Genomic DNA, 13,074 nt, shown 5'->3' on the forward strand with positions numbered 1-13,074 from the left:
GCTGTCCTGGAACTCACTTTGTAGACCAGGCTGGCCTCGAACTCAGAAATCTGCCTGCCTCTGCCTCCCAAGTGCTGGGATTAAAGGCGTGTGCCTAGCCTTTTGTTTTGATTAAAGAGTTGATAAGTCTTTCACTAAATCTCAGTGTCCTGTTCAGGAACCTTGTCAGCTCTTACATAGACAGTAAGATATACCCCCAAAGACATATACTGAAGGAATCTGAACATAGTTTAATCCCTCACCCCCAGTACAAATACAGAGTTACACTTTAAAATTCTACTCAACTGCCATGCTTATTCTGAGAAGCCCAAAGTATGTTACAGGAGATACCACTGAAGAACTGGAGATTTTTACTCCTTGTTGCTAACTCTGCATACACCTCCACTAAAGGTTGACCAACCCTCTTTATCTCCATTTCCCCCTAACTACAGAATGTGCATACTGACTGTGAAACAAGCATGTGATGGAGCTATCCCAACTCTAATTCCACGAGCTTTAACTATAGGCCCATGGTTCAGGTCCATGTTGAATCCATGCCACTAAAGGGAAAGTGGTCCAGTTCTGATGAAGGCAGAGGAACTTGGCTACCAGAGAGGTGGTTGTAAAATTGTATGTCCATATGTCATAGCAATGAAGACTTGGTCATGAGACTTCAAGCTACTTGAAAGGGACTAAGAGGTCACACACTACAGCTTGCTACACCTCACACCAATTCCTGTCTTACAAGCATCCCTACTTTACCCCTGCTTCACTTGCTTTAGCGATGGCAAGCTCCTCACTACCACCCGCAATCTTCCTCCCCTTTCTGGGAGTCAGAGATGAGTTCCTTCTCCACCCTAGATCATGTCAGAAGCTGAGGACAGAGAAAGCATTAATATAAGACTTTTGCCTTCATGAATCTATTTTTTAGCAGAAAGATACCTTCATAAAGGCTTTTAACCACCTCATTTATAAGCGAGGAGACATATGCAGAGGTGTGGTAATTTTTTGTCCTAAGTCACAAATCTGATGTTTGACTGAAGGCCTGCCTTTAGCTTAGTCCTACAGTGTGTAGGGTTTTAGCAATGTTATTTTTTCTTACTGAGCTTCGAATAACAGAATCCCTTGAGTTTTATTGTTGTTATTCTTGTAATGACGCTAAACCTTTGTCTTTCATTCTGATACTTTAGCACTGAGGAAAGAGACACTACTTTGAATACAGAAGGAGGGCAATATCTTTGAAGAGGGTCATTAGTGGTGGCCTTGCTGTCTTGGCTAATCTTGATTAAGCATTTGTACCCTGTCCGTAATTCCTCTTTGCTTTCTCCTCTGATGACTGAATGAACACATTGTGCAAGGTGACAGCGAGGGTGGTAGTGGTGGATAATCATGGCACGTCTCCCCTCTGTGACTCCCACCTCCCCCGCTTGCCCAATACCTCATGTGAGTGTCAGGCCTGAACTGACTGACAGGATGATTGTTTCCTTCCTTGAGAGATGATATCTGAGCATCTGTCTCCTCTGCTCCAATCTCTGAGACCTATCAGCCCTTCGGAGAAATGAGCACACCCAACTCACCCTGTAAAAGGGGACAGGAGGGGCCAGGGAACAGGAGGTAGAACCCAATGCCAGAAGCTAGGGTACTATGAGATGCACAGTCCAGCATGGGTACTCTGGCTCCACTTTGGAAGTCTTGATCTGAACTCTTGTTATTTATCTCGTACGTGTGCAAGCTCTGGAATATTCTAGAACTGAAGCAATAGTGCTTGCAATCCACGTTCTCTTCTTCTCCCCCTCTCTTCCCTTCCTTTTTCCCCTTTCTTCCTTCTTCAGCGTGGGAGCTAGTAGACTCATCAAACCTGTCTTAATGCCACTTTTATCTAACACTAAGGAGATTTTGCTGGTGATAAATATGAACTAAGCTGGACTTTGGGAAGGTGTAAGAAAAGGAGTACTTGGCGGGTTAACTGGGAAGGGGTGTGGTCTTTCTCAAGTAATAAGAAATGTACAAGTCTGAAGGCTGAGAGACTTCTGGAGGAGTCCTGAAGATAGGCTCCATTCAGCCTATGGAGAGCCTGGGGGGTTTGAGCTAATCACTCCAAGCAGGCTTCTCCACCTGTAGATACCGAGTGTATCTGATAGGCCAGAGGAAGAGGGGGAAGGCAGAGAGTAAAAAGTTTGTGGTGCTTGGTGAATGTGTCCTTATTCCCCATCTGCATGAAAACAATGGAAAATAAGCACTAGTCTGGAGGTCTCATCCAGTAAACTGCAGATTTCATCTTACTGGCCACAAGCGAGTCATGTGACTCCACCATCACCAAGGTAACCTGGAGAGTTAAATGTTTTTCACAAATACATTTTCTGCTCCGAACCAAATTGAGGTTCTGATGGTAAGGACAACAGAAAAAAAAGAACGTTGTGAGATAAGTGGCCCTGTCTGGGGACAGGGGACCTTGCCTCCCTACCAGGGATCTGGTTTGTAGCTGTCTTCTCTCTGGATCCCTTTTCTGAACTCAGCATATCATCATGTTTCTAAAATCTATAAATTAAACCCCAATAAAGATGAACTCAGGATTGCTGGAGGGTTTTGCAAGGAGAGGAGGAAGTTACATCACACAGCAAAACTCTAAGCCTGTTTCAGTATCTCCCATCTTCCCTCCCAGCTGCTTTCCACGGTCTAGAAGCCTTGGTTTCCCAACATCCTCTTCTTCTGTCCAGCTGTGAGCATGTGCACCTTCTCCTTGGTCTCGTCCTCAATCTCCCATTTGTATCCCCCTCTCATTTACTTCCGGAATGTCCCTCTGGAAAACCCCGAGGTGACTTCAACTCATTGTGCCACCCTCTGAAAACAGTTTTGGTTTTCTGCTTTCCACGTATAAGGCTGTTCCCTTCATCCTTCCTCTATAACTCAGGAAGCCTGACAGGAGCTTGGTCAGAAAATGTACCACAGGTTAATAAGGGATGGGCTGGATGCTTCAACAAGCACTTTGCCAAGACACCTCAGCCCCACTTCCTTTAACAACACTAAACCCTAACTGCTCCCTTCCCATGCACTACTGACTGGGGATCTGAACTATGGGGATGTTGCAAATTTTTGCCCATGAAAAAAATCTGTTTATTTTCACAGATTTTCCTCATGTGTGTTTATGTCCTCTCTGTAATTCAGAAAATTTTACACAGATTCCAATTATTTCAAGGTTCTCCTTGAAGAAGCAATTCCAAGTGGGTTACCATAGTCACCAAGGCTCTCTGTCATTACCCTCTAACCCACGTGATCAGGGCCCTGCCTGTGTTGTTTTAACATGCCTGTCCTGTGTGTCTTCTTTTCAGAACCTGACAGAAAATGACATTCAGAAGTTTCCTAAGCTGAGGATGCCGTGAGTATATCCTCCTGGTGGGCAGCAGGATGGGAGCAGGTTGAAATAAGAACCTGTTTAGAGGAAAGTGAGTCAGGCGTGTATCAGTGTGATTTGTCATGGTAAAGCAGGTAGGGAGGTTGAGGGCAAAGGGAGGGTCTGGGGAAGAGGAGTCACTTAATGAGTTAGAAGAAGGAAGTAACAGATCCAGGGCTGCTAGTGGTTGGATGCTTTCTTCAACATGAACTTCAACACTAGATTGTGTGTTTCACTTCCTTTTTGATGGGGTAGCCTGGGCCTATGAACATAGTACTAAAAGCAAGAAAGCCTACGGTTTCATTGTGGCATCTTTGAGAAGATTTGTTTTATTTAAAAATGATGTGTTTGTTTGTGTGCTTTCATGAGTGTGTGTGTGTGTGTGTGTTGAGTAAAGATGCACGGGGAGACCAGAAGGATGGCTCAGAGCCCCAGGAGCTGGAGTAACAGGCAGTTGTGAAGCAGCTGATGTGGGTGTTGGCAACAGAACTCGGGACCTCTGTATGAGCAACACATGGTTATATGTGGGGTGCCAGGCATGGGGAAATAAAGGGGTAGGAGAGACCTGAGTCCCACCAGAGCTCGGGGAGACTGCCGCAGGACCCTGCAGAACCCTGCTCCGGGGAGGGCAAGCCACAGTCTTGGCTCCAACTCTCCCGGCACCACAGACCGTTGGGGTACCACAGAAGAGCGGGTTTTGGGGTTCCTGGGCCACACAGGGCTAGGGATGACAGGTTCTCTCTCTCTGACATCCCAGACCCGCTGGGTGTCATGGAATAGCTGAGAACAGACCCTTGGGCGGACTCTGGCCCGGGAGCCAAAATTTGAACCTAGCTTGACTAGAAAACAGGCTGCTTTTCACGGTCCCATAGTCTTAGCTGCTGATCATCTCTCTAGCTCCTCACAGCATCTTCATTGACACGTTGGTTTAAGATAACCCCGGGTTCCTGGTTAGTAAATGAATGTGGACCCGTAAATAATGGCATCATTTCGTCTATCAATATTGACTTCTTTGACTAGCTGTTAATGGTGTAGTATTAAGAAGAATGTTGAGGAAAAGGAGCCAAAATCGATTAGTAATGTCTACTCTGGGTACTGAAATGGGATGTAGCAGTATGCGTTTCATGTCATGGATTCTTCATTGTCCTGGCAAAAGCCTCACACGCTCAAGTATAGAGGCCAGGCAGTGTACAAAGTAAGACAGGTTGCAAACACAAATCCCTTTTGAGTCCTTTGTTTTTGTTTTCCTTGAATACAAGTGTCTCCAGAGAAATATTTTTGCATCAAAATAAAAATATGGAATTACGATTTTAAAGATAACTGACACAAAGGTTGATTGCTGGTGAAACAGTGGGAAGAAGTACTGGCCACGGAAAATCAGATATCACCTGGTCTATCCTGAGAGCACAGCAGCCAATCAGCTTTGGCCACTGTGGACCTGATGATGGCCAGTCTTCAAATTGATCAAAATTTAGCTGGAAACATGAATTCAAATGTTCTCCTGATTTTAAAATAGTGACTCAAATGTTTCTAAACATTATGAAAATCAGTATAAAGCTGACCATGAGTTTGTCCTACTTGATACTATGGGTTTGAAACATCTACACTTTGGATATTCTCTAGTGTTCTAAGGGCCTCGGGGTACATAATGATAAAAAGGAAGCACCCCAAGAAAGTAGAAAGTCCAGGGAAGTTCAAACATGAGGACACACTTAGCCTGGCTCCTGGGTCTCCTTTGTCCACAAGAGTGAAGGAATGAAAGCCTTAAGGGTTCACCCGTACAGCTACCAACCTGTGTTAGATCCCCTAGAGTTTTTTCTAAGTACATGTGGCTGGTTCAGTTTAGGTTAATCAGTTTAGGTTAACCCATTTCTACCAGGCCACCAGGCATATTTCTGTAGCTATAGGTACCTGGTGACTACTATACTAGTCTCTCTTCATTTGTGGTTTTGCTTCCCATGGTTACCGTTACCCATGATCCACTGCACCTGAAAACACAGTAGAATAAAAATATGGAGAGAGAGAGAGAGAGAGAGAGAGAGAGAGAGAGAGAGAGAGAGAGAGAGAGAGAGAATCATTCACATAGCTTTTATTTTACAGAATGTAACATTTGCTCCATTTTGTTAACTGTTGTTAATCTCCTACCGTGTCCAGTTTATAAACTGGTCTTTATCATAAGAATTCCTGTATAGGCAGAATCACCCCTTTATATTAGGCTTAGTACTACCTACATCTTCAGGCATATCTGCTGGGAGACCTCCTAGGCACAAAGGGTGGCAACTTTATATAGAGGCTACATGTGCATTTCCACGAGCGCATAAGGTGACACTTTAAACACGAACCAGGTTCTTGTTAAAAGTCAGGCACACGAGAGCCAGAGTTGGCCACAGACTTAGCCCTCAGACACTTTAGGCTTTGCTCATTCTGTGTTTTGAAGTCATCAAAGGTTTCACAGAATTTTTTTTCCTCTAAAAACAAATGGAAAGTATAATTTGAGGTCCATATTCTATTATGACAGTGCTCAAGCAAATCTGTTGCCTGTGCTTCAAGGGGGATTTGTTCTTAGCAACTTAACGGTAGTTCTCACCACAAAGCCCAGCGGCAACTCCTATGGGGCAAAAAGAGCAGGAGACTGGGCCTGATGGATCCCCAAGTTGAGAAGGCAGAGCTGAGACTACAGGAGGTGACAGTCCATTAACCATGTGCCTGAGAGGAGAAAGCTGGGTAGAAAGGGTTAGTGAAAAATTCCCAGGATCCCTGTCTAGTAGGATGCTGGTCAGCCTATGCATAGCAGGAGACCTGTGTCTGACCTAAAAACCTATCCAATCAGAAAGGTAACAGGAACCAAAGGGTTGAAAATGGTGCCCATTTCCACCAGCCAGGTCCCAGGATGGCCAGATTCTGTCACCGAGAAGAGTGCACAGAAAGGCCTTGCCTCCAAAATGAAGAACTGTCAGGCAATCTAAAACCTCTTCTGGTTCAGTTAAGTGAATCTTAAAAACAAGGCAGAGGGGTTGCAGACTGCTCCCAAGCAACTTTACTACATTTTCAAATAAAACTCGATTGTGCAAAAGTATCCACGACTAAACAAAAACAATGCGTAGCATCGAATCAGTATCAAGGACGGAAATAAACAGGAAAAGAAGACAGTGACGGGAAACAAACATGTTATAGCTGTCCCAGATAGCTGGAACTATTGGAAAGGAGCACCGTAGCCAGGCTCTGTGAATTCAAAGTCAGATCTGTGCAGACCTTCAAGCGATCAAAGTATTTGAGATGATGGATAAACTGCTGTAGTTTCACCAGGAACTAGGTTTTGTAGAATCACATGTCAGTGCCCTAGTTACTTCCATGTTGATGTCATCAACGTTATAACCAATAGCAACTAGGAGAAACTGGAAGATCGCAGTCTATCATTCAGGAAGCCAAGGAAGGAACTCAAAGCAGGAACTTGGATACAGGAACTAAAGTAGAGACCTCTGAGGAACAAAAAAAATTGCTTATCAACCTGCTCCTAGGCTCCCATTCTGGTATGTTATCTATACAGCCCAGATTACTGTCCTCAGTGTGATGTATCCCTCCATTAATAAGCAACCAAGAAAATGCCCCACATTCTTTCATGGAGACAGTTTCTCAGGTGAAGTTCCCTCTTCTCTGGTATCTCTAGCGTGTGTCAAGTTGATAACAACTAACAAGATGAGTCATGGACCATGAACCCAGAGCAAGAGAAATTCTCCAAAATCCAAGGGAACAGGAAGTGTTGCAAAGCCAAAAACCTATCAGGGAGNGGGGGGGGGGGGAGGCTCGGGGCTGAAGTGCTTGCCTAGCAGTCACGAAACGTTGGGTTTGCTCTCCACTGCTGGAAGTGGGCAGAGCATCTGGCAACTGTAGAGCCACTTCAACCAGCTGAGTGTGCAGAACTAAGGTTCTCAAAAGATGTGCCTGCTGAGCAGAGGAGAGGCAGAATCAAATACAGGAGGAAATAGTAGCCAAGAAATTCCAGAGTTGGATAAAAGTTAAGTCCTCAGATTCAAGAGGCATCACAAAACCCCAAGTCCCAAGAAACAGATGGACTGCTGCTCTGTGATGCATTATCATTGAATTTCCCCCCAGACAACTGACGAGCTAGCGATAACCAGTGAGGAGAAAAATCAACCGAGTAGTCAGAGGAGAGGAAGCACATCGAACTCTGAGGCGGGACTGTGACGTTGGAGGGTGGGGCTTCAGTCAGAATCAATGTCACCTAGAAGATCCTTTAAGCACTAAAAGTAGAAAGTCTCAAGATGAGTTCCCAGTGACAAGTGATTTCTGAAAGAAAGGCAGAAACCTTAACCAACTTGCATTGATATAGTCTTCACGATACTTCCTGCTATTGAAAAAAAATTGAAACAGTATGTCTTAATAATTACTTGTCTGTGGGATTCCTGAGAAGGTTGGAGGCCTCCAAACGTGTCTGCCTTTGGTCAAAGGACATGAGTGATTGGAAGGGAGCTATGGGAATGGAGACGGCTTTGGTACTGCAGTTGCTCATCATTAGGACTGTGCCTGGTGGGCAGTGGGTGCTCCGTAAATGTGCATTGTCTAACAGCTGTCAAGTGCAGGTAAAACAGGACTTTTCCAGACACACAAATTCTGAGAGAGCTCATGCCAAATGCTGGCCCTCTCTACAGCAACTGTTGGAGAACATCTCTCAGGAGGAATGGGATGGCACCTGCTGCTAATGTGGGTCATCCTTTGTGTAAGGATGCCAAGTGTTAGAAATGCTTTTCCTGTAAATATATATTTGGTCCTTTGAGGACATTTGAGTTCCATCTCTCGGTTCCTATACAAATGACTACTCTGTGAATGCTTCATTTATTTAGCAAGGTGCCTGCAGTGTCTCAAGACTTGTCAATGTGAGACTGCAAAGAAAAAAAGGACAGGTCCCTCACATGTTGTGCTTATAGCCTAATGCGAAAAGCATAGAATGGTCCAATCGTAGCCAGACATAGTAGTGTATGCTTGTAATCCCAGTAATTGGAGACAAGAGCAGAAGGGTTAGGAGTTCGAGCCAGCTACGGCAACAGAAGACGAGTTAGAAGCGAGCCTGGGCTATATGAAAACCTGTTGCCAAAAAGGGAAAAAAAGTGAAAGAGGGGAAGGAAGTTAAGTAGAAGTGACAGAAAGGTGACTGTGGATCATTCTAGAAGGAAGCATATTGTTAATGTACAGGGGATAGGATATTCATTGAAACTTCTCCTATGTCTGTCTGGAGTGTGTGCAGCAGGTCAGAGGGAAACATAGAGGCTGACATGACTAGTTGGTATGTTCCGTTCACAATTTATAAAGGCCCTGTGAGCCTCTGTAAGAGGCAATGAAGAGAATGTAACAAAACAGTAAGGAAGACTTACGTCTTGGGTCTGTCCAGGGAGGTATAAAAGATGACTTAGAGAAGAATCAGCGGAAAGTGTGGGAGCAAGTTAGATGTGGGCATCCTCATACTAGCAAGAGGCTGTAAGGACTCTGGGCACACTGCCTTGGTTCTCTGAGCCTCTGTTTCTCCTCTGTAAACTAGGAATAATAATGGTACTAAGCTCAATGGGTCAGTAGGAAAATTAGAAGAAATATTGGGGAAATAAAACAAACTAAAACAATCAAATCCACCAAATAAGTATGTTTGTCTTTTATGTAAAACCTTCCTAGGGACACTTTCCAGTTTTCACTAGTTTTTGTTTTTGCTAGAAAGCAAGGGTTAGAGAATATCCAGGGCAGTCTATGGGGTGAGAGGGATTGATTCTAGAGCTTAATTTACCTCCTGCCCCCTACAGTAAAGCCACTCAAATAGTGTGAGCCTCAGTTTCCCCATCTGTAGAAGGAGAAAGTGGTAGTTGTCAGGGAAAGAGGAAGATAAAGGTAACATAAATTCCTTGACTATGTCCTTATAATATAGATATTTAATAATTACTATTCCACCATCTTCTACAGAGATTGATTTGTCTTGAACATTGTCCTTAAGGGCAAAAAGAGATTGCAGACAAATACAAAATCAAAATAAGATCACATGTCTCAGGATGGTTTTGTGTCCTTCCCAACAACCTAAAATACCAGAGTTAAATGGAGAGCCATAACTGGTCAATGAATGGAGAGTCAGAGACTTTGATGTCCAGAGTCCTAAATGGGATGCCTTCATCCAACCACTCCCCCCATGGCTCAGGAAGCTATGTGGAAAAGGGAGTAAAAAGATTGTAAGAGTCAGAGGTGACTCCAAGCATTGGTTGATTCTAAGGAAACAGTGTCTTCCAGATAGAAGAGAGCTGATACGCATAAGGATTCAGAGACTACGGCAGCATGCTCAAATCCTGCACAAGTTCAAGCCAGATAGGGTCCCAGCACAGAGTAGAGAAAGTAGACCCAGGTTCCCACCCCATCCCAACCTTAAAACCAACTGCAGTTGACAGCAAGGCAGAAAGCAGTTTTCTTCAAGGGAGTCTCACTGGGTGTATTAACCACAGTTTAGGGCAAGGCCCGTGCCCCGGGGGTAGGAAGCCAGGACAAAATGAACTCTATAATCTTTTGTAAGAAAAACAAACAAAGTTAAGCAGATTTTATTACAAAGGTCGATTCTGTAATGAAATTCTCTTTCTACAAATACAGTCATTCTCTCAGGACATGGTTAGTATCAAGACAGATACCCTGAATATTTTAATGATGAAGGGATCTTACAGAGCGTAGGCTGAGCCCACCCACGATGTGAGGTGGGGCATCGGTATGGGAGGTGCAGGCAGAAGATAGGTGTGAGCTGATGCCTATCATTAACATTCACTATATCCATCACATACCGTGATTGTGATTAGATCCAGCAGGGGAGCAGTACAGAGCCCACTGTTCACATGTCACTCCTTATAAGCTGCAGGCTTCCTATTAGCAGAAACTGCCTTCTATCTCATCTGCAGAGCGCTTATCTCTATACCCAAGGAAGAGAAGGCATTGAGGAAGGAGCAGAGAGGGATCCTCAGAAGAGGAAAGAACCTTGTTTACCTACAAGTAAATAAGCAGCCGCCAGCAACACAGAAGCAATTATTAATTTGAACCCCACCCCCCTCCAGCATGCACCTTCCCTCTACCATCCACTGGCTAATCCCAGTCTAAAAGTGCCCAGACCCTTAGCATCCTTCCCAATGAAGAGTGCTTCATCTCAACTGCCAGATCTTTTCCTCCAATGTTAGTCCAGGAAACTCTACTTAAGGGCTCAGCTGCACGTGGACATTGACTCCCAGTTGCCAGGAGTTTCACAGACAGAGCTAACTACCTGTGCTTGCCACGCAAATGGCTGGGAGATCCAGGTAGACGGTAGGCAGGAAGCTCATCTAGAGAGTTGGGAGGTCATGTTGCTCCCTGAGATTTTTTTTCATCTACATGTGGTATTCCCCTGAGATCTAAGAGGCCATGAGAGGCCCTTCCTGAGTCATCAGACAGATATGTGACTCCTCTCTGGCTAAGGAAGGATTTGGAAGATTTGCCTCTTGGTTCAAAAAGGAAGGAATTTTAAGGTAGAGAGTACTTAGTTTCCCTAGAGAAGGATGAAATTGGAAGCAGAGGCCATAATGGTGCTGGAGTTCTTGGAGGAGGGCTGAGGCCAAGATAGAAGAAGACACCCTGACAAGTGCCGCTCCAGGCAGGTGTGCATGTCTACCCTGTCCTGGGCCTTGGGGTATGGTGTACTGGAGAGATATCCAGGCAAGATATTAGCCTTCCAAGGAAGCATGCCAACCAAAATGGGAGTAGGAAGCAGTTTTACCGATCAAGCTATGACAGGAAATAGCCTTCCCTTCACACTCACTGGCTACTAGACATATGGTGCAAATGAGGCAGCAGAACTTAAATTTGTGTTAGACAAGGCCTAACGTGTGTGCCGTGCTCTGATGCACACTCTGTCTCTGTTTCTTTGTCTCTGTTTCTCTCTCTGTCTCTCTCTGTCTCTCTGTCTCTCTATCTCTCTCTGTCTCTCTGTCTCTGTCTCTCTGTCTCTCTGTCTCTCTGTCTCTCTCTCTCTCTGTCTCTGTCTGTCTGTCTGTCTGTCTGTCTGTCTCTGTCTCTCTCTCTCTCTCTCTCACTTGTGCTTTATCTCTCTTCCCTTTGCATTTCTTTCTTCCTGAGTGATCAGCACATTTGGCTCAAGATTCACAAGTGGAATACAATTAGTGAAGTTGATGCTAGAACGGAATCTCGGACTATAGAGAAGAGCTGGGGGCCAGATTCAGATCGATGATGCCCTGGAGTCTCTTTTACTCCGCTCTCCAACCTTACTCCTTTCATAATTACAAACTTCCTTCTCTTATTCCTCTTCTCTTCCTTTTTATGAATAACAATCTCCACTGGAATCAAGAGTGACAGGTGTTACTCTGCAAGACTTTCTAATCATTAGAACTGCCACGGGTTTGTAGGAGTTAGTCCCCACCCACTGTGAGATTCTGCAGACCCTGGGGGAGGCCTGGGGACTTATGTGACAGGTGCATAGGTGATCCTGATGTGCAGGAAGTCAAGTTGTCAAATGTAACCTACTTACAACAAAGATTAAAACAAACAAATGAACAAATAAACAAAAATCTTTGACATTTGCATGGAAAATGCTGTCCTGAAGGCACATAGAAGATGCTGGCCTTGGGATAGGACATTATAGTCAGAATCTCAGGCCTGAAGCTTCTGTTCCTTGTGCATCACTTGGAGAGACAGACTATGACAATGAAGTCTGGCCCAGTCATGCAGCAAGTTAGAAATACTTTTCAGCTGGGACCTAGGTCACTATGTGGTTTGACTTCCTTTGAGAGGCTCAGTCTCTTCCCAGGGCCAGCACCACTCTCAGATGAGGGAAAGCAGAAGGAACTACTGTGTGGATCCCCAGCCTTCTCTTCCTCCTTCCCAGGTTGGAGAGAGAGAGGGCTAGGGGTTTGTGTGGAGAGAGAGGCTGTGTCATCTCTGCCATTCACTGTCACTTGATCCACTGGGGGTGGGGTGCAACTTGGTAGGTCTGGGCAAAGCTGACAGCCAGTTCCCTGTCCTCTGGCTAGCAAAACAACTCAACAGTCTACCCCGCTTCCCTTCACCCCACCCCTCAGCGAGGGGGTCCCCACAGTTTAGGAAGGCTTCTCAGAAGCTCTTCGAAGCCATCATGGGAGGCCTAGGCTTTGCTGCCTCCTGCACAGTGCACCTTCCTGCCTTTCTCAGCTCTTTGCTGCTCTGCATGGGGCCTGTGGTTTAGCATTTCCTTCCTTTCCAGTTAGAGCCCCAGCAGCCCCTGCCTGGCTGTGAGAGATACTGGTGAGAAGTGCCACAGCACAGAGTAGGAGACGTTTTAAAGAGTCCTAAGCATGTGGAAGCCAGCTAAAGCCCAGCTAAGCTCTGTGGGGTGGGAGAATTGAGTTCTGGCTCAGTTCCACCTTCCTCAGGCCCTTGCTCAAATGGTTCCTACTTGTTGAGTACTGGTAGTTTTAAATTGTAAGCCCACTATCTTCCTGCCCAAGCACTTCCCACCATCACATGAGCAGATGTGGTTCCCTCTTACTTTGAACATTATTTGTGTAAGAGTTCATTATTAGCCAGGTGGTAGCATGCGCCTTTAATCTCACCCCTCAGGAGGCCAAAACAGGAAGATTTCAAAATTCAAGCCAGCATGTACAATGCAGGCTGTCTCAAATAAACATCATCTGTTATTTTACCTGCCCACC

At 45.1% G+C, this 13,074-nt stretch overlaps 1 protein-coding gene across 1 annotated transcript in view; it reads left to right on the forward strand.

The window, feature by feature from the left end:
- The window catches only part of Lcp2 (lymphocyte cytosolic protein 2), a 45,009-nt gene that overhangs the window by 4,395 nt on the left and 27,540 nt on the right, over positions 1 to 13,074 (forward strand). Inside the window, exon 3 of the mRNA XM_021177401.2 lies at positions 3,309 to 3,355. Within this exon, the coding sequence (XP_021033060.1) occupies positions 3,309 to 3,355 (47 nt within the window). The remainder of the gene's footprint in view (positions 1 to 3,308; positions 3,356 to 13,074) is intronic.

The sequence above is a fragment of the Mus caroli genome, chromosome 11, assembly GCF_900094665.2.
Source record: "Mus caroli chromosome 11, CAROLI_EIJ_v1.1, whole genome shotgun sequence".
In the NCBI taxonomy this organism is placed as follows: Eukaryota; Metazoa; Chordata; class Mammalia; order Rodentia; family Muridae; genus Mus; species Mus caroli.